Source organism: Melospiza georgiana, chromosome 7 (assembly GCF_028018845.1).
Source record: "Melospiza georgiana isolate bMelGeo1 chromosome 7, bMelGeo1.pri, whole genome shotgun sequence".
Taxonomy (NCBI): Eukaryota; Metazoa; Chordata; class Aves; order Passeriformes; family Passerellidae; genus Melospiza; species Melospiza georgiana.
The window spans coordinates 38,920,645-38,941,557 of record NC_080436.1 but is presented as its reverse complement, the minus strand read 5'-3'; the positions used below and the strand labels follow the sequence as shown (position 1 = coordinate 38,941,557).

The following is a 20,913-nucleotide window of genomic DNA, read 5'->3' as shown; positions in this document are numbered from 1 at the left end:
AACGAAGAGATTTGATTTTCTTTGTTGTTATTCAATAATATTTTAGAAATCAGCACTAAGACCAGGTGATGGTTCCAGGCTGGGGTTTTCAAGGCCTCCTCACCTGAAGGCTGGACAACACCGTTGATATTGTTGTGGCTGGTGTTCTGCTCCTTGGCTCCCTCGCTGCGCCCGGGGCCCGGCGCGCTGACCACGGCAGAGGCAGCAAAGTGGGCACTGGCTGAATCCAGGGTCTTGGACATGCAGTCAGAGGTGCTGGAGCCCTGCAGGAGGAGGAAAAGTGGCTCTCAACCATCCAAGTACAAAGGGAAATATGCCTTAGGATTGCTGCAGTGCACAAGCAAAGCAAATAAATAAATACAGCTTCCATGTGTGCCCTAATGCACCACAACATGGAATGTTTCTGTGGCACCAGAGTGATGAGGAGTTGGAAATCCGTGTCCAAATGGGGGTTACACAAGTGCTGCCCAAGGCAGCCAGGCCAGACCTCAGCACAGCAAATCACTTCTGTTCTGTGCTGCTCAGCCTGGAGCAGGGAAGGTTCCAGGCAGAGCTCAGAGCCCCTGGCAGGGCCTGAAGGGGCTCCAGGAGAGCTGCAGAGGGACTGGGGACAAGGGATGGAGGGACAGGAGCCAGGGAATGGCTCCCAGTGCCAGAGGGCAGGGATGGGTGGGACACTGGGAACTGGGAATTCCCAGAGCAGCTGTGGCTGCCCCTGGATCCCTGGCAGTGCCTAAGGCCAGGCTGGACAGGGCTTGGAGCCTCCTGGGATAATGAGAGGAGACCCTGGATGAACTGGATGGGCTTTAAGGTCCCTTCCAACCCAAACCACACAGGATTCCCCATGTTTGGAGATGTTTACTCTAGACAACAACCATGTCTTAAACCTTCTCTGTTCTGCCTCCAGGCAGCTGCAAACCTCAGAGATGTTCAGGATCTGTGGTGCCTCCATTCTGTGACTTGTGCCACAGAGTAACTGCCCAGCACATTCTGGAATCCCACTCTGTTAGCCCAGCTCCTACTGGAAAGGCTCACCATTCTTACTGGAAAGAACATTGATTCTGCAATTTCAATTTATATGAACTAAGAAAATGACTTTGCAGAGAAGCTTGAAATGTTTTAAAGATCCAAAATTCATTTGTTTTGTTTAAATATTTTGGCATTGTTTCTTTACACTTACAAAAAATGCCATCAGTATCTGCCAACACAGAATCCCTGATCAATTGAAGTAGAAAACACTGAGGGGAAGGGACAACCAGCACAAGCAATTGGATATAAAATGCTCAAAGTAATATACAATTTCCTAGTAACAGACAACAGCAACAGCTTTTATACTTTACTGGAGAGAAGCTAACAGAATAATAAGTGCAATGGAAAAATATGTAACATGTATATCCATATGTAAATATAAAAATACATTGCAAAAATCCCTTGCAAGGGGTTTCAGAGGAAAAATGGGATTCTTTTAGAAGCCAGAATATACAAATATGCAAGGTCTCCTTTTCCTCTCAGAGTTACCAATTTTTAGTGCTCACTGAGTATCTGCTCATAACAGAACACATTACATTGAAGGTAATTTTAATGAAGTCTCTTCAGAGGCAGGAGGACAAAACCAGTGAAAACAGGAAGAGTTGAGAGCATACATTGGCATTTTTACTCTGTGGAGGCAGGCAACACATTCAGCTACAAAGTCTCTTCCTCACCTTGTAAAATGCAGCCAACTTGTTAAAAACTCCCTGAGCAAAGTGTTTTAAATTCCCTCTGAAACATCCCACATTACTGGGGTGCCCCACTGGCTGTGAGAGACGAGCAGCCCTGTGAACAAAAGCCACATGCAGGGTGGGAGCAGTACCTGTGCTTTCAGGTGTGTCTGTTGGGAGGAATGCTGAGATTGCTGCTTCTGCTGCAGCTGGGCCAGCTGCTGCCTCTGCATCTGCACTAGCTGCTGTTGGTGTGTCTGGAACTGCTCCTCTGTGATGCCCCCTGTCACTGAGGGAAAGAAAGGAGCCACAGTTACACAAACACACGTGGGAAAGGCAAGAGAGCAGCTCAGGTGGGTGAGGATGACACAAATCATGTCAGCTGCACCCAAACTCTTCACAGATTATGTAAAGGAGAGGTCAGGCTGTGTTTGTTTGTTGTGTGCTTTCATGGAGTTCATTTGTAACAAAAGAATTCAGAGCTTTTGTTGCTTTTAAGCAGTTTCTATCTTTGGTGGTTTTATCCCCAGTGGCTTTAGGCAAAAGCTCAAGAGAAATGATTTGCCTGGCTTGCAGGAAAGAAGCACAGCCCAAAAATCAGAGCTGAGGACAAAGCACCCTGGGCTGGGCTGGGTTCCTTCTCTCCCAGTGAACACTGGCAGGGGATTCCTGGACAATTCCCCTTCCCACAGCCCCTCGCTGTCCCTTTGCCCTGAGGGAAGCACACGTCTGGCATGGGGTGTTTTCTCTGCCAATTATTGTTTTAAATGCTCTAAGAGTGCAGGGGTGCCACAATAAGTTTATTTTTGAGAACCAGGTTAATGTCATCCCAGTAATCTCCCAGGCCCAACACATGAAGGGAATGAAGTTAGAAAAGCTGGTTTTAATATTCTCCCCCCAGCTTCCCTTGCTGTCCCTTTGCCCTGAGGGAAGCACACGTCTGGCATGGGGGGGTTTCTCTGCCAATTATTGTTTTAAATGCTCTAAGAGTGCAGGGGTGCCACAATAAGTTTATTTTTGAGAACCAGGTCAATGCCACCCCAGTAATCTCCCAGGCCCAACACATGAAGGGAATGAAGTCAGAAAAGTTGGTTTTATTGTTCTCCCCCTGGAGAATCTGCACACTTGATAAACTGAAAATACTGGCAGGGGTTTGGTGCTAAAAGCTGAGCTGTGTGCAGCTAAGCCAAGAACTGAGTGCTCTGGGGAGCAAGGGAGGAGAGAATTCACTTCCCAAAGATTGCCATGAACACATTTCAACACTTCATCCTCAACTCTGTTTCTGCAGGACTGAAGCTGTGCTGCACCTCAGACACCTGGATTCTCAGGAATATCCTCCCATCCAGGGACACTGAGCTAACATTAGAACAAAGAGTTTTATCCATCTTGCAGAGTTTGGCTCCTCCATTTCTCACTTTTAGTACTCAGGGCTCTCCTGAAATTCCATTGGGGAAAAATACCAGAATCAGGATTGCTTAGAAATTAGAACTGAAGCTTCTTCTTTACTGCTACATTATTAAAGCAGGATTCAACCATATTAGGAGAGCACTTAAAAGTCCAATTATTTAAAAATTACTCCTCTTAAACTCTAGCAATATTATAATTTCCAACCTAAGTTTAGTTTGTGCTTAGCTTTACTTGGTTCCTCTCACAGATTGTTACCTAGAATTAAATTCCAAGTTAAATCAGCTCAGCCTGCTACATTCCCTCACAAAACACATGGCACTGCTGAAGGCACCATGGCCAAGAACAGCACTATGGAATATTACATATATTTCTATTCTTAAATTCTGAGGTAACAAGTCCCAGAAAATGTGTTTTGTTTTACAGAAAGCTGTTTAAGAACAAGGTGAGATTTCATGTTTTCCATCTCCTCTCCTTCCCAGTTTGTCACAGACCACAAAGTCATGGAATACTCTATTCCAGGACACAGGGAAGGTAACACAGAATTCAATATTCCCTTGCTCTGCCTGTATGTGCCTGAATTTCAGGTATTTATCCAGTGGCCAAGCTGTTCACCGTGTTACAAACCAGCAGATGTTCATTAGCACATTAAATATCATTTGCTTCTGCCAAATCAAACACCTGGAGGCTCCTGGAGAAAAAAGAACAAACTCTGACCGTGTCCCAAGGCAGAGCTGTGAGCAGGGTTAGAGCTCTGCAGCTTCTGGGGGTTTTCATTTCATCAGAGCCTGACTGGGCTGAAAAACTGCACCACAAAAGGGGAAAAGTCACTTCAGCCTTCACTTCCAGCTCCTCTCTCCTTGCAAGGTTTGGATTTTGTCACTTCTCTCAGGACCTGAAGGCTTTAACCAAAGATCACCCTCTGCAGGCTGCCCCAAAAGTGCCATTGCTTCAATTACTCCTACATGGCATTAAAGGCTGGGAAAAAAACACCTCTAAAAGTAAAATTTTGTTCCACAAACAAAACCCTTCAGCTGGGAACAGCATCATGTGCAGCTGACCTCTCTCTAGGGACACCCTTGTCCCATTTGCAGTGCTTACAACATGACCAAGAGAATAATTCAGCTCCAAAATTGGTTCTTGGTTCATGCACTCATTAGGTATTTTGAAAAAAAGTCTAGTCCCAGGCTTTTCAAATAAAAAAAATTCTGTCTGTACAATGCATTTGAGGAAATACCAGAGTTGCTTTACTAGTACAGGGAAAAAATATAACCCAGAGGTAATTTTAAATATTCTTGTGTACCAAAAATCAAAGGAACTCTTCAATTCTCTCTAAAACAAAATAATAAAAAAAAATAAAAATTTTAAGTACTGCCACCATTTCCTCTGGAGGGAACATCAAATCAGCTGTAAAATTAACTGATTTCAACAATCACTTCCCAAAGAGAATGACTTCCAGACATGCAGTGACAATGCCTGTGCTCATTTAATGCACAACCAGACTCTGACCAGCCCTTTTAAAATTTATTCTCTATTTACTAGTGAGGAAATCCAGCAGCAGTGCCTCTTGCTGGTTCAGTTATTTGGGGAAGAATTCTGCTGTCTATTGTGTCTGATCCTGTTCCAGAACTGCAGGATCTGGTTTGGAATTTAAATCTGTGACAAAAAAGGTCCTCCCCAGCCATAAATTCCATGCATAATGTGCTTCAACTACTGAGGGATTTCCATTTAATTTAAATGTATTCCTCAGATGATTTCTAAAATTATACCACGAGTTTATTACTATTCCTCCAGAAAGTGGCTTGGATCCATCAGATTTGGTTTGATTCATTTTTCAGCTATTTCTTTACCAGCTCTTGGTGTTTATCAATAATCCCATCACACTCAAGTGCCCCTTTCTGCCCCAGCTGTGATCCCTCAGGCCTTCAAGGTCTTCCAAAAATATCTATATAAAATATGTAATACATGATATCTGGTTTTCATGCAGCAGGAAAATGCTCCTGTGCCAATCTTTCCATGGCACAGAACAATCTGAAGGTTACAGTGACCATACTGGAATAAATATTCTGTGCCTCTGTCAGAGCAATTTAATAGCACCCAGGAATTCTAGAGATACATTACTGGAGAATAAATACCCGTTCCTGCAGCTCTGAGAGAGATGGGGCATTCCACAAGCACAGAAATGATGGAATTCAGAGGCATTCTATTCTATTATTTAATTGTCCTGGTTTATAAAGCAGGATGGAGTGGGGATATACTCAGCTGCTTGCTGTTGTAGGAGATTTCATTTGCTGCATCTCCAAATTTTCAGATTTCTGAAGTATCAATGATTATGATTCTTTCCTAATTATAAAGAAGTGACAGCGTTAAAACTTGAGCCATTGCAACTCTAGCCCATGAAGCAAGTGATGCAAACACTGCTCAATTTAAGCTTAAAGCGAGTTTTTCTCCCACTATCAAAATTGTACCATTTTCATGCCTGCTAAGGGCACTTAGGAACTTCCTACATTTGTCTGAGTCAAAAATGAAAACTCCCAACAAAAATGAGCCACACCCACCCTCCCTAAGAAACCACCAGATTGGTTTTACATTCATAACGAGCATCCTTCTACCCTTAAACAAGGTTAGGCCAATTAGAGCCATTAAGATTTAATTAGACCTAAACAATTCTTCATATGAGCAGAATCCCTGCTTTGAATAAGGTTTGAATCCAGCACTCCAAATTCTAATGGAAGCAAAGCAGGAGGAAGCAGTGTTTGTGGGAAATTTCTGTATGTCAGGTTGTAGCTGTGGTTAGGTGCACACCAGTGCTGAAGATCTCACCAGTCCAGCCAGAAAGAAAACCAAAATTCAGTATTTTAAATACCAGAAACAGCCAAGTCCTTGCCTACCTGATATGCCATTCTTGCTGGTGTTCAATAAAGCTACAGATGTTGCAGAGACTCTTTTGTTATTCACAGTCTGCCCTGCTTTCCTTGAGGTACATTCTTCACTATCACTGTCCTGGAGGTTGAGTAGCCTGGGCTGGAAACACTGCAGTCGACATGATCTGATATTGCTTAGGATTTCAGGAAGGGACAGTCTGTTTTCACAAGGTTTATTGGAAGCATTGGTCCGTGAAAAATTAGAAGAAAAGTCTAAAGTCTGGGAAGAGCTTGAAAAACTGCTCAGCATTTCGGGGTCAATCTGCCTCAGGACAGGATCGTGCTCTGTGGAGATTCGGTCCATGATCACCCTGGGCAAAGAGGAGGAGGAGAAGCATTAGCTTCAGCAGCTCTCTTTAATACTTTTATCCTATCAAGAATTAATTAGAAAGGACCCAACTGTACCTTCCACCCCTGCCAATCCTCCTCCTTGCAAACCCTATACATCTCCTTGGGATTGTGAGGGTTGTAAGGCAATGCCTGAACCTCAGCTTGTCCAATTCTGCCAATTCTGGGCTTTCGGACGAAGAATTCGTTTGGTCCAAACGAGGCTGTGAAGAAAGAAAAGGAAATTTTATATTCCAAGGGTGCTCTAGGAGGGCACTGCTGGGTATCATACACGTGGTTTGTGTTCAGTTAACCAATAACAGCTTCTAATAAGCTCTAATATTTAGGCTGTTAAATACTCTGCATCTAACAGCAATGGTAACGTTGGAGAAAATGAAAATAAAAGTTTTCAGTTATCTCAACATCTTTTGGCAAAGGAATCAACTCACAGGCTAAGGGAAAAAGGAAAGGAGGGTAATTCTAAGCAAGTGGGAGGTTCAGCCTGGAGCCTTCAGAGCCAAGCAGAAAAGGGGATGCTCCTGCAATTGTCTTTGGACTCAGCAAAGCATCAAAGCTTTGGTGGTGAGAGTGGGAACAGAATCCCAACACTGGCACTATGCCAACCTAAATTTTAAAGAAACCACCCCTAAACCCAACAGCACAGCACAATAGTGCATATTCTTACAGCATAATACTGGCATCCTGCTCTTCTCCTGAAAGCACAAGGTCCATCAGGATCATTTTCTTCTTCTGCTTCTGACACTGGTGAGGGTACCTGGACCAGAGAACAACGTCATTCTCCAAATTGCCACATTTGTGTAATTGTATTTATTATAAAAGTTTGTGTTTATATATGAGAACTGCCATGTTCATTACAACTTGGAAGGAAAACTCAGTTTACACAAGGAGCTTTTGAATACAGTCAGAGTCGGGACAAGCCAGACTGGCCAAATGCCAGCTGACAGGAATGTCTGCCTCGTGCACACTGAGATTTCGGGGTTACCTGTGGGAACTCATCCTCATCAGAGCTGTGGAAGTCGTACTGCTTGATGTCACTCTTGCTGAGCACGGGCAAGGGCTCAGCCAGGGGCTGAGGGGTCACCACACACTCCAGCTTGGGCTTCTTCAGGTACTTCTTCTTCTGCCGGACCACATCGGACACCTCCTCCTTCAGGGAGGAGTGGTGAGGGTGCTGCTCGGGGAAAACAAACAGAAAACTCTAAAAATTAAACCATCAGCAAATTTCATTAGTTCAAGACAGGCTGTTTGTCTTCCAAAGGCTCTGCAGGTATTTGCGACACGTAATGCAGAATGTACTGAACACATTAAAAACCTGTGATTGTTTTTACAGGTATTTATTAATAATCAGAGAGCTCTCAAGCCATGGCACTGCCTGAGAGGCTCCTCACTCTGCACTACACTCAGTGTATTGTCATTGAAATTCCTCTTCCAATTATTTTCTGAGATCTCATTTTTCCTTGGCACTTTCAATTTTCTGAACTGCTCGGACATGTTCAAAAGAAACAATTTAGTTTGTTTCCTGTTTCTCACAGAGCTGACACTTTTGAACAGATGTGATGGTATTTGGGTTGGCTACTTGAGATTTTTCTCACATAAACCCTCTGCAGTGAGCAATTATTCCATCGATACTGAACTGTCCACTTGAACACAAATGTTATTAAACTTCAAAGCTCCCATTTGAAAAGATTATTTCACTTGCAAAATTCTCCATTTGAAGGAGAAGCACCAGTGCAGTTTAAAAAGTGTTGAAATTTACCCTGGATTAACACCCATCAAATGGAGCTGGGCTTGGGAAGCAGAGGAGGAACACCAGGAATGCCAAAATTCCGGGAGGAATTCCGGGCTCTGTATGGAATTCTGGCACCACTAGGTGTCGCAGGTGCTAAATACAAATTTCCAGAGGTCCTCAACTCTCAGCCTCACCCCCAGGCATTTTAACTCCTAATATTTCAGGTTATTTCTTCAGGGACAGGTCTGAATTCAAAGCATATCCAAGGGGATGATGATCCCAAAGGAATGATGATCCCAGGAACAAGAGATTCATGGCAGGGAAAAAATCTCACCTTAACTTTACATTCTTGAACTTTGTGGTGGTTGCCATTGTGGAGAGATGATGGAGTTGTGCCCAGCTCTTTGTCAGGTCTGTTCAGCTTCACCTCATTGAGGATTTCACCTCCATAATCACCCAAGTGGTACCTGAAAAAGCAGAATTGAAACTGTAGGGCTGCATTTCCACTGGGAAATGTCTGAGAGACACAAACCAGTGTCTTCCAACCTCTTCTCTTTTAATTTTTGAAATTTATGCTGCTACAATAATGAGAGACGATTTCAAAGCTATTTAAGGAAAATTTAAAACCTTAGTTTTTATAATCTGGGATTTTACCTTTTCTCCACAACTTCCAACGTTAAATGCAACAGCTCCCGTTTTGTTTTCTCTCTCCTCTTAATCATCTCCAAAATTGTTATGGCTCTGCTAAACTCCCTCCTTAATTTCAACATCTTCTCATAAGATGCTTCATCGTTCTTTCGGTTCTGTTGAGAGATGAAACCAATTTTTAGTCCAAAGCAAAAGCCACGAGGCACAAACTACAAAAATGAAGTTATATAATGCTGCTGCAAACGAGGCTCATGAGGACACTCCAAAGCAGCTTTTCCTAAAGCAGATCCTACTTGGCAAACAAAGCCCCAAAAAGCAAACAAACCCAGTTTGAAGAGTAAGCTGAGAAGAACTTTGCATGTTTTGCTCAGATTTGTGATCAAGCCAGTGGAAGTTTGTCAGAACAAGGAATTCAAGCCTACACCTTGATTCCACACACAGTAAGGGTGTGCAGGTGTCCAAAGGATGGGTGATTACAGATTTTCTGGTTCAAATCATTCCATGCTACAAATACAAAAACTGGGAACTGCTTCCCACAGAAAGGAAAGCTCCCAACCCAGCAGGCTGTGTGTCAGGCATTGCTCTGAGTTTCAGCTTAAAAAGGGATGGACAGTAAATTGTCCTCTGCAAGATGCTGGACAGGGATCCAAATTATCCCTACCAAGGGAGGAATGTACAATTCCAACAGCAGAGCCTGCCAAGTCACCTTTCTGGTCTGCATCTTCTCAGTTCTCCTCCTGAAGGCCACGTAGGGGTCGTTGTTGGTGGAGCCATCCCTCTTCTCCTGCTTGATCTGGGGGATGAGCGAGGGCCCCCGGCAGTTCTTGCGCTTCCTCACCTGTGGAGAGTTTAGTTCAGGCATGGCTTGAAGAAAAAGGCCATGAAGCCATGCAATTGAGGAGAGAAAAGTAACAGGTAGCTGTGAAGCAGTTCCCAGCCTGACTTCTATAAACAATTAGACTCTCTCAGGCATCATTGTATAAACAATAAAGTTCTCAGGCAGTCTTCCCATAACAAGTGTAACACCCTCTCTGGGAAAAGATGGCACCCTGAGAACAGATGTGGAAGTTTTGGGAACCGTTCGTATCACGGTGAGAACACTGGTTTTGTTTTGTGTAAACAATCAACGGTGTAGTAAAACAAAAGGTGTGGTTAGAGTTTTCTCTGTTAGCCTATCATAAACCTGGATTTTGGAATATGCATGAAGTTCGTTAACACTGTTATTTAAGCTGACTGATCGATCAATAAATCGAGTTCATGCATCAAAGGATTGGTCGTTCTCCCCTCACTTCAACACTCACCCAGTAGTCATAGACAGCCTTGATCAGGTAATCGTCCTCGCTGAGCAGCAGTTTGGCCTCCTGGAGGGTCACAAGCTGCAGGGGAACAGGGACAGCCAGTTCAGAGGGGGCTGCAGGCAAAGTCACCACACTGACACAGGTGTGCACTTTCTGGATAAACTTGGTTATGTTCCGGCACCAGAGTAAGGGGATGAAAAAACATTCATGGAAACTGAAGTCACCAAGTGAGTGCTCCCCACTTTTCTGAACCAGCAGCATCTCTTTCATCCAACAGCCTAGAATCCCATCAATCTTTCATGAGATCTGAGAACACTCAGAAACAACTACAAGCACAGGACAGAGAGAACTTACTGCAGTTGCAGGTCGTGATTTGGGAATCACAAATAAAAACAGTTTCTTATTGGTTAACCTTTACGAATGTGTAATTCTCTGCAGTTGAATGTTGATTCTCTAGAAGCCAATTTATTTCTTTATTATTTCCCCCCCAAATGTTTACTTTGGGATAGAACAGGACAATGCCCATCCCTGTTCATTCCAGCCTGGGGACACAAGGATGTTCACTTGTTTGCTAAGTTATTTCAGTAGATGCTAGTTCTACACAGAACATTTAAAGATAAAAAATAAATCTGTGTTCAGCTTCTTACATGGAAATCAGACTCTAAATAAATGCAAAAGTATCACTAAAAAGTACATTAGATTAACAGGCTCATATCATCTTCAACCCATTCATTAAACAAAAAGAAAATAGCACTTAGTATTACTTAAAAAAAAAGGCAGCACTTCATCTGCCCCCTAATTTGAAAAATAACAACTGAACAATTTAATTTGCACTTTTGCAACGTGTCAAACTTTAATCTCGTCCCTACGTTAGGAGAAGCAAAAAAAGGAAACAACACATTTTGGAAAAATAAGGAAATCCTGAGTGTAACCATGGCTACTCTGCAAGTGCTAGTTCCAGCCCAAGCAGAATAAAACCTTTGCAATCTGTGGTAGAATTTAAAAAGCACTGAACTGTTTTTGTTAAAAAAGGAAAAAGTATTGCTTAGAAATAATTTCAGTTTTATTTGTCTTTTGCTCCTTTTTTCCCATTAAGGTATTTCTTATAAATATATATATATATTAAAAAATTAGATAATAAATTTAAAAATTAAAAATATAAAAATATTTTTAAAAATCACTTCAGCCTTGAGCGCCCAGCTGGGAAAGTGAAGCTGAGCCTGTGTTTGCCTGCAGATGCAGAATCCTGGTATAAATGCCCAGGAGGAAAGCCTGGAACCCCTCCTGGGCAGGGAAGGCATTCCCAGCAACATCCTAAATTTAATATTCCAGGGATCAGGCATTTATAAATTTAATATTCCAGGCACCTGGGAAATGGGAGCAGCACCCAAACCCCACCAGCCACTGCCCTACCCAGGCCCCAATAACCTGCAAGAGCTGCTTGTGTCTAGAGAAAAACCTGTGTTCTTCTAACATTTTATTTTTGACAAGCAGCTTCAAATCTTAAATTTAACTTCATTACCCCAGCAAGAAAGGTGAAACCAGCATTAGAGGGGTGAATGTTGAGCATGAAAAGTGAGCACTAGAATGGCCTGAACTGAAAGCCAGAACAGGGGTGTCTCTATCAAAGCTCCAACAAGCCCAAGTGCATGTTCAACAAGTATCATCCAGTGTATTTCCTATTTTTCCATTCATTCCCATTTTCTTAGCATAATAAGAAATCTCTGCCTTTCTGAAGTTGCTCTAAGACAGAGAAAAATTCAATATTTTGGCCTTTTAACAGACAGCACTGAACTAAATCAGGTTAAGGAACTGAGGGAGAGCCATGGATCCCACAATGGATTTCTCCCTCCCACAAAGCCTCACCTCACTGGGCAATAACTGCACCTGCTCAAACTTGATTTCCACAAACTGATCCCTCAGGTGTAGTTTTGGAGTAAATATTTTGGGTTTTTTTCCCTCCCACAAAGCCTCACCTCACTGGGCAATAACTGCACAAACTGATCCCCCAGGTTTAGTCCTGCAGTGAATATTTTGGGCTGGAAGACCCTTCTCCAGACACTGCCCTCACTCCTGGAAAACCTCAGCATCTGATTTAACACTGGTACAGGTTAATTCACTGTCTGTGCTTCTGACCCCCAAAACCAACCAAAGTCCATGTCCAGCAGAAACAAGTGTACCAATATTTGGATTTTCGTATGTTTGTAGCCATTTCTGCACCTCCTGATCATCACAAGCTTATTCCATCCCAACTGTGCTACAACATCCCAAGCTGTGTGTCTAACACACTGTGGTCAGGAGTTAAAGTTTAAAATCAGTCCCTGCAACCCCAAAAGCTCCTTCCCCACCTGTTTGATGTGAAGGTACCAATACTGACACAGGAGACAGATGTGATTTCTGTGAAACTGCACACTCACACAAACACACTTCTCCTGTCAGCAGGAAATAAAACCAAGCACCCCTCAGGAAAGCAAAACCTCCATTTTATGATTTCTTCCCACCATACCTGACTGGAACTGGCTTTTTCCAGCCTGTCAACCATTATCTCAAACTGCAGTGGCTTGATTTCCATCTTCCTGTTCAGCCTGTTCAGAAGGGTCTCATCCTCAGAGTCCATATCATAATCTGGCTGCTCATTGTCCAGATTAAAGGCTGCAACACAAGAAATTGAAATGCTGGGTGAGTAACACACTCTGGGCACACATCTGTGATCAGAAACCAAAAATCACTGAGCAAGTTCCAGACCAGCACTCCTCTGCCAGAACACTTTCTGATGCTGAAAAGTTTCCCCATGTAACACACAGCAGGTAGAAGTTGCTTGTCTCCAACTTCCAATATGAAAGGAATCCAAGAAGTTTCATTTGAAGTGACTTGAAGGGGTGGTAGGCACAGAAACTTTGATGTGTCTTTGCAAAAGAAGAATAAAGATGCTTGATAGTACTGATCTGATACAGCTCCTCCAGAATATCATGGGAAGATAATAAGAACTGAGACCATTTCCAATCAAATTCCAGACTTGGAGATAAAGCATTTACACTTAAGTCCCAATGTAATTTCTGTTGCCCATTTTTAAACAGTACACCAAACCTAAAGTGTTAAAATATTTAACAGACTAAACATTTTCTGGTTTTATGTAACTGTGGAAATCCTAGACCAATCCTATGGGAATTGTTACTTCTCCAAAAGCACCACAGCTGTGGATGCAGAGCCTGACAATTCCTTCAGGCACTCCAAACAGTCAGTTCTCATGTCTTTATTACTAATTGTGCTAATTAGTTTCCATACTTGACAAAGTTCCTGGTGCTACTAAAAGCAGAAGGAAGTTCCCATTCAGGTAACACAACAGAAATAAAATTTTACAATAAATATGAGCAAATTGCACATGGCAGTAAGAACTGTTAATAGAAACATGAATTGTACACCTAATAAAACCCTGAAGGGGTGACACAGCAGGAAGAACACTCCCAGTAACTCAATCAGCACTGCAATAACAGCAGTTACAGGCCTGATGAAATATATTCTATTCTTAACAGACAACCAGCACTATCTTATCTCCATGCTCTTAACTTGTGGCTTTACCAAGTGCTAATTTAAAAACCTCTGCTGCTGAGCTGCCCTGTGTGCTTTGAGAGCACCTTAAAACAAAAACTTGGCAAACCAGGAGCAAAAGAAAACCCAAAGAAGTCTTTAAAACAAATGCCAGTGGTCAGCACAGGCAGGTGGTCAGCAGTGTCCTTGCCCAACACCACCCTCTCTGTGAACCAGTGCAATAAATGAGTTAAACCACTACCAATGTTTATTTATTGATTCATTCAGGCACAGAAACTCAGCCAGATGCAGCTGGGAAGGGCTAAAAAGCAGCTCCTCAGCATCTTCAGCTCAAGCTGGTACCTCTGAGAGGAGACACTGCCCAACTGTGCCAACTGTGCCAACAGCACTCGGCCACAAGAGCTCTCTGACCTACCACACACTGTAACAATTCATTTGAGGAGAAAATAATAACAGGCTGTAACCATGTGTCAAGGACTGCTGGCAATATTAATTCAGCAATACAAGTTGCATGGCAAGTTTATTTAAGACACTATCACTGGGCATGTGACCAAGAGCTCTCCAACAATTAACTGTGCATGAGGCCTCAACTGCAGCTTTCAACATCACATCTGCCTCTCCAGCACATCTCTGCTCACATGTGGGCTGGAAACCATTCAAGTCCACAAAAAGCTTGTTTGCCCTCAGGCAGATGTTGGTCTCACATCAGAAAAGATGTCAGCCTATTTCCTGTCAGTAGATAATTCAATAATCCCCTGTGGACAAAATGTTTCCAGGCAGATTTTCCAAGGCAGAATATCAGTGAGCAGGAGGATGTGGGACAGAAGATGTGATGTTGTTCACCTGTAAATTGTGAGCAGTGCCAGGAAACCTCCCTTCATTTCCACAGTGGGAAAAGAAGAGTCACTAAAAAAGAAGAGTGACTAAAAGAGTCATGAAAAGGTCCTGAACCATCCAGAATAAAACCAGTGAGAGTGAGAGGCAACCAGGAGACATCAAGACAACCAAAAAGAAAACAAAAGCCCACAATTGAATCAAAAAGTGCCTGAAGCCACCAATCACCCTCAGGAGCACACTGTGGATATCAGAGATGGTCTCCAGGAGGGAGGGCAGGTCATTCCTAGATCCTCAAGTGACCTCATGGTGCTCCTCAGCTGGAAGCAGGGGTCCCTCCCTATTTCTGCTCAGTATTTTGATAAATATTTAAGATAAGATAAAAGGCATCCAACAGGTACTTGCCATCACCAAACAAATCCAGTCTCATTTTCCCAAACAACCCCCATCACTCCTGTGAGAACAGCAGCAGCCTTGTCACACAGGCCACCTTTCATGCTTTGCTGCCCCCAGCAATGCTCTGTTTGCTGTGCCCTGGATTTACCAGTGCACTCCTCTCAAATGGGCTTTTACACGGGGTGCAGGTCAGTGGCACTGCAGGGATGGCAGCAGGATGTGTTTCTGTGCAGGCAGGATGGCCACAAGCTCCCAGCAGCCAGGGAGGTGTGAGGGGCTCAGCAATTGTGGGGTTGCCACTTCTCCCTTGGAATTCATCAGCCCAAAGCTGGCCTGTCCCATGGAAGTGTCCTCCATGTTCATTACACCACTCTTCAAAACAACTTCAGCAACATCCCTAATCACCACTTTTCTTCTTTCCCCAGGCACTGAGTGAACTGCAGTTGCTTCAGAAATGCCATTTTTCACCCAGGAGCTGGCCTGCAGTGTGGCAGCTCCCAAAGCCATCACAAGACCCAGGAGTTTCTGTGCCATGGATCCATGGAACCATCCATCACCACTCCTGCCCTGCCCTGGCAGCTGGGGGAGCTGCTGGAGAGCCAGCCCCGAGCTCCAGCCCACATGGACACCTCCTGCCAAAGCCTGGGATATTCTTCTGACTCAGGGTGAATGCAGACCTCCTCTTCCAGAACACCTGCACTTCTACAGGGCACGGTCAGATCCCACCTGGGGAGCTCTCCAGGAATGCTCAGGATTTGCTGCTGCAAACACAGCACCCCAGTGATCCCACCTGGGGAGTTTCTCCAGGAATGCTCAGGATTTGCTGCTGCAAACACAGCACCCCAGTGATCCCACCTGAGGAGTTTCTCCAGGAATGCTCAGGATTTGCTGCTGCAAACACAGCACCCCAGTGATCCCACCTGGGAAGTTTCTCCAGGAATGCTCAGGATTTGCTGCTGGTGCATCCCAGTGATCCCACCTGGGAAGTTTCTCCAGGAATGCTCAGGATTTGCTCACTGCTGCTGCAAACACAACATCCAGTTCCCACCCACTCCCAGCAGTACCTGCCCCAGGGATTTGCTATTTTGTTTACCTGAGCTCCCCTGGCACCCAGTTTACACTAACTCACACAAATGCAATTTGTTTCTCAGTGAAGTTACACTGAGCTGGGTTTAACTTCACTAAATTAACTTGTTCCATTTAGCTAACTAAATTCAGGCTGTGGTTGCCCACTGGTGAAGGTGCCACAGGCACGAGTTGCCCTGAAAGCAGAGCTGCCAGTGCCCTCCCTCCCTCCCCACAAACCACAGCCCTGCTACCCCCTGTGCCACAGCAGCCACCAGGCCTGGGCCAGGGCAGCAAACTGATAAACACTGAGGGTCACCCACGCAAAAAATGAAAGAGAAACTTCCTGCCAAAAAGTTCCTTTCAAGGATGACTTGAGTTCATTCCTCACTTAATGAAAATGGTTTCATTGTTTGACTCATCTTCCATCCCCTTAGCTCTAATTTAGGTCCAAGTTTACCAACTCAATCTCCTTGCTAATTACCAATAACTTCAGATGCATCTCCATGTTATTGATGCTACAAATATTCCTGGAAAATTATGAAGCATGCTGGAATCATTTTAACAGTTCAAGGTTTTTTATTTACATTCAGCTCAGCATCACCTGTGTTGGTGCCACTGAGGCCAACTAACACCTGGAACGTTGCTTATTCACAAATTCCAGCCTTTACAAATAAATTAACTTTCTCTGCTTGGAACCACTGATCTAAAAAATGAATGTAAAAAATATTAAAATCTCAGGCTAGCAGAATCCCAGCAAAACATCATTTGCCAGAAATACCCCTCAGTATTTATGGATTATAGTATGTGTCCTGCTGGCATTTCCCATCAGTTTACATAACTTCCCTGGCCAAAGTGGGTACTGCTGCTATTTGTGCTTTAAGATTAAAACACAATTTCTAAGCAGTTTATGTAGCATAAAGCTGCCTTGTATCACACCTAATCCATCCAGAATATGTGGGAAAAATTATCTTGGAGCAGTATCTGATATTTATCTTCAGCTCAAATACCTTCTGTACTTCTGTCCAGAAAGACTGTGAGTCTCCACAAGACAAAGAAAACTCTGGCATAATATATTTAACATTTTTAGACATGTTTATTAACAGCATTCACAGTGTTTCTGGCAGTGTCCAACAAAGAACAGAATAAAATACATTCCTCCATCAGCAGCTTGGTTTCAGTTCACTCAGCCTGCCTTGCTTCCAGGTTTGTTTCTTTTATTAAGCAGAGAAATAATTCCTTTTACTTGATTTTTCTCCATCACCTCTATGGTCTCTGTTGCATCACAGAGATTTCATTCTTTCCAAAATCTCCTATTTTGTAAATAAACAGTAAAAATTGGGCATTTCAGCACACTGGTGAGAAATGATGCAATTTTTGCATCAAAGGCTTTGCTACAAAGGTAACTGCTGGGAGGAATCCAGGTGCCCAAATAACCCCCTGAACCACATCCTGCAAAGAACAAACATCAATTGTGTGCCAAGGAACAACTGAACTGCAAAAGTGTCACTTGTCAACAGAACACCAACCAAAAGAAAGGGCAGAATTCATCCACAGCCCACAAGCTTAGATTAATGAGATCTTGTAAGACATAAGCTAAGCTCATGCAGAATATTTAGTTTTATCTATAAAATAAACTCAGAGTTCTCTGCTGAAATGGAATTGTTCAGTTTTAGCCAACTCAAAGAGAAGTGAAGAAGAAGCCTGAACCCCTGGCTGCCCTGCCAGAGCTCTGTTATGAGCAGCAGCACAAAGGCTGACTGCACCCCAAAAACCCTTCTGGTTTGTGGATCTGCACTTTCAGAGAACTCTGGAGTGAACAGGGGAGCAAGACAACCTCTGTCCTGCTGCCAGCACCCAGCAGGCAGCCAGGCAGCCTCAGTCACTCCTCCTCAGGACCAGGAGGGACCAATCACACCAGTGAGGCTGGCTCAAGAACACTGCAAGCCCAGAGCCAGGACGAGGCTGCACGGGACAGAGCCTCAGCACCAAACCCAGCAGCAAAACCCCCACCTTCAGCAGCAACTCCCATCTTCCAGAACCCAACAAGACACTGGAATTTACATCTATACATGGATTTCTGAGTGCTCCCACTGCAGCAACTCTGAGCTCAAGACAAAGGTTCCTCAGGTGAGATAAGGAGGGGCTGGACAGACCCCACAACCCCCCAGGGCCTGAACTCACGTTGGATGTGGATGAACTGCTTTGGCTGCTTGAACTCCCCTTTGTACAGGCGGTTGTAGTAGTTGACATTGCTCTCTGCTTCAGGGACTGGGATGACCATGCTCTCCTTCTTTTCTCTGAACACCTGCTGTGCTGAGATGGCCCGTTGCAAATGATGTTCCTGCAAGGGGAAAATGGGAGAGGTCACTGAAATATCTGCACCAAGTGCATACAAAGACAGCCAGCCTCTTCTCCCAGTGTTCTCCTACAGGACAGCAGAGTGGAGGCTTTGCTGGGCTTTAGAGGCCAGCAGGATCCCTGCTCCCAGCTGTGCTCTCCATCTTTTAGGGCTCCTGACTGATGGGAATCTTCAAACTGCACTGAATGAACTACAAACAGATGAAGAGAACTTTGTTCAGACACAGCCCACACCTTCCACCAGACTGGGAAAAAGACAAACATTCAAACTTCACAAAATAACCTCAGCAGAAAATTAGGGCTGGGGAAAGCCAAACCCACCCAAACCTGCCAGAAAAAAAAAAAAACATATGCAAGATCAGGCCTTTAAAGTCAAAAGAACAGCAGATTTCATCATTCCTGTCTTCCCAGCAATCCCTACTGGCCTGCTGCTGGAAGTTCAGCAAGTTAAGAGCAACAGGAAGAAGAGTTCTCACAGAACAAGACATGAACAGCAAGGGCTCCCCAAAAAGGCACCCCTTCATTTTACCCTTATGGGACACAAGTCACAAATCCCACAGAACCACTTCAGCTGAAACAGAGATCACAATGAATGCAGCAGTTCACAAAGATTATTCCCCACATAATTTTATTAGTCAATTTATTAATTAACTCAGTGACAACCATCTACTGTTGCAAGTCAGAGCTAAGCTGTAACTTCCCTCTTGAAAGACTTTTCATGTTAAAACTTCAACCACTAAAAATGTCTGAGGCTGAGACACCAAGGTTCCCTTCTGTGTGTCCAGGGGACACCAAGGTTCCCTTCTGTGTGTCCAGGGGACACCAAGGTTCCCTTCTGTGTGTCCAGGGCACACCAAGGTTCCCTTCTGTGTGTCCAGGGGACACCAAGGTTCCCTTCTGTGTGTCCAGAGGACACCAAGGTTCCCTTCTGTGTGTCCAGGGAGTGCCATTCCTCACCAGGACAGACCTCAGACCCTCACAGCCCTTGGGAAAAGTGAAGCACCAAGTTCTCCAAACCCAGTATAAACTGAGCAAAGTGCAGCCCCCCAGCAGATGAACCAGGAGTGAAGATTTCATCCTGCTTTTACTGTTCTTGCCCAAAGTCTCCCAGATTTGAGGGGAGGGAGGGTGAGCAGAGTATCCACTTCATCAATATTTGAGGGGAGGGAGAGCAGAATATCAGCTGGAAATCCAAGCTCAGCTCTGTCCCACATCCATGGGACCTCCCCAACCATTCCCACACACTCCAGTGCTGGAACAGGACTTGTGTGAGCAGGGAAAAGCACACACACACACACACAAAGGATTTGCTGCTCCCTTTGGCTCTCCAGGGTGACCTTCCCCATGGTTGTAACACTCCCAAGAGGCCAGGACCAACACCAGGAATGGGAAGGTGCCAGGACCAACACCAGGAATGGGAAGGTGCCAGCATTCCCGTGCCTGCCTGGCACTGCAGCCTGGCACACACGGCAGTCTGGCACTCACACACTCTGCTACCCACTTGGAAATTCACTCAACAACAAGATTTCCTCCTCTTGAATTCTACAGAATGGTGTTTTTAAAAAGGGGGAGTGAAAGAAAACATTAAAATATGTAAATGACAGTTAATGAACAATCCCCTTTTGAATGTTAAGATTTCCAGCCACACAAATAATGCAATTCCTGCAGGATCAGAGCAGCTTTGGGGATCTCCTGATTCAATCAATCAGGCTCCCAAGTGAGTGCTGTTAGAATGAAGACAAGCATGCAATCCAATAGCTGCTGGGATCTGCCTGAGTTCCTCCACACTGAGTAAATCTGTCACTCCACCATTACAACGTGTCTTGGAGAGCTTGGCAGTGCTGAGCAATTCAAGCCCCCAGAAATGGTTTCATTTCTGCTGCAGGGAGGGTGTGATGTGCCCAGAGCACCTTTGGGAAGGGGAATTGAGATGAATGATTCAGGCTCAGAGCTCCCAAGGAAGGCTGACAATAGGTGTGAGCTCTCATTTCACTACAGAAAGCCTTGGAGCAGAACTCAGCTCTCAAACAGAGAGCTCAGCACTGCTGCTGTCACTCCTCAAACAGCACAGCTCCAAAACACATAAATTAGCTTTGCAAATTTTAAAATTAGGGGGGAACCTCTAATCTTTCTGCTGAGCATCAAGTACAGGAAAATTTAAACTTTAACTCCTGGAACAACTCTGTTGATACCAACCATGAAGATTTTTATAGAAAAGCTGGGCTAATTAAATGGATTTACTAAACCTGAAGTAGTTCTACACCTGGACCATTTGATTGTTTCCTTATTTTGGAATTGGTGTATATCATGCAGCCTTGCAGACATATGTCTTCTGTGTGTATATATATTAAAAAAAATTTCTGTGTTTAAATTATAAAAAAAGTCCTATGTACTTAATCCTTTAACTCTGCAGCAGCATTTGGTAGATAGTAATTAACTGTGAATAATAAATATACATTGAATTCTTCACTTGAGCATCTGTCTGTTATTTCAGTCAACTGACCAAGCTACCACACTACTACAACATTTGGTCTAGTTTTCACTTTTTTCTGATGGTTTTTGAAAGACACACAGTATTTTAAGGCCACACTTTGTTCTGCAGCAGGGCAGATGCAAAGGTCTCCCACAAAATAAAGGAGCATTAGAGAGCCAGTGAT

At 44.0% G+C, this 20,913-nt stretch overlaps 1 protein-coding gene across 1 annotated transcript in view; it reads right to left on the bottom strand.

The window, feature by feature from the left end:
• The window catches only part of EPC2 (enhancer of polycomb homolog 2), a 38,268-nt gene that overhangs the window by 5,475 nt on the left and 11,880 nt on the right, over positions 1 to 20,913 (bottom strand). Inside the window, exons 2-13 of the mRNA XM_058028322.1 lie at positions 18,080 to 18,239; positions 12,558 to 12,703; positions 10,055 to 10,129; positions 9,460 to 9,591; positions 8,760 to 8,908; positions 8,440 to 8,572; positions 7,359 to 7,547; positions 7,041 to 7,130; positions 6,434 to 6,579; positions 5,996 to 6,339; positions 1,853 to 1,989; positions 104 to 263 (exon numbers count right to left, since the gene is read on the bottom strand). Of these exons, the coding sequence (XP_057884305.1) occupies positions 104 to 263; positions 1,853 to 1,989; positions 5,996 to 6,339; positions 6,434 to 6,579; positions 7,041 to 7,130; positions 7,359 to 7,547; positions 8,440 to 8,572; positions 8,760 to 8,908; positions 9,460 to 9,591; positions 10,055 to 10,129; positions 12,558 to 12,703; positions 18,080 to 18,239 (1,861 nt within the window). The remainder of the gene's footprint in view (positions 1 to 103; positions 264 to 1,852; positions 1,990 to 5,995; positions 6,340 to 6,433; positions 6,580 to 7,040; positions 7,131 to 7,358; positions 7,548 to 8,439; positions 8,573 to 8,759; positions 8,909 to 9,459; positions 9,592 to 10,054; positions 10,130 to 12,557; positions 12,704 to 18,079; positions 18,240 to 20,913) is intronic.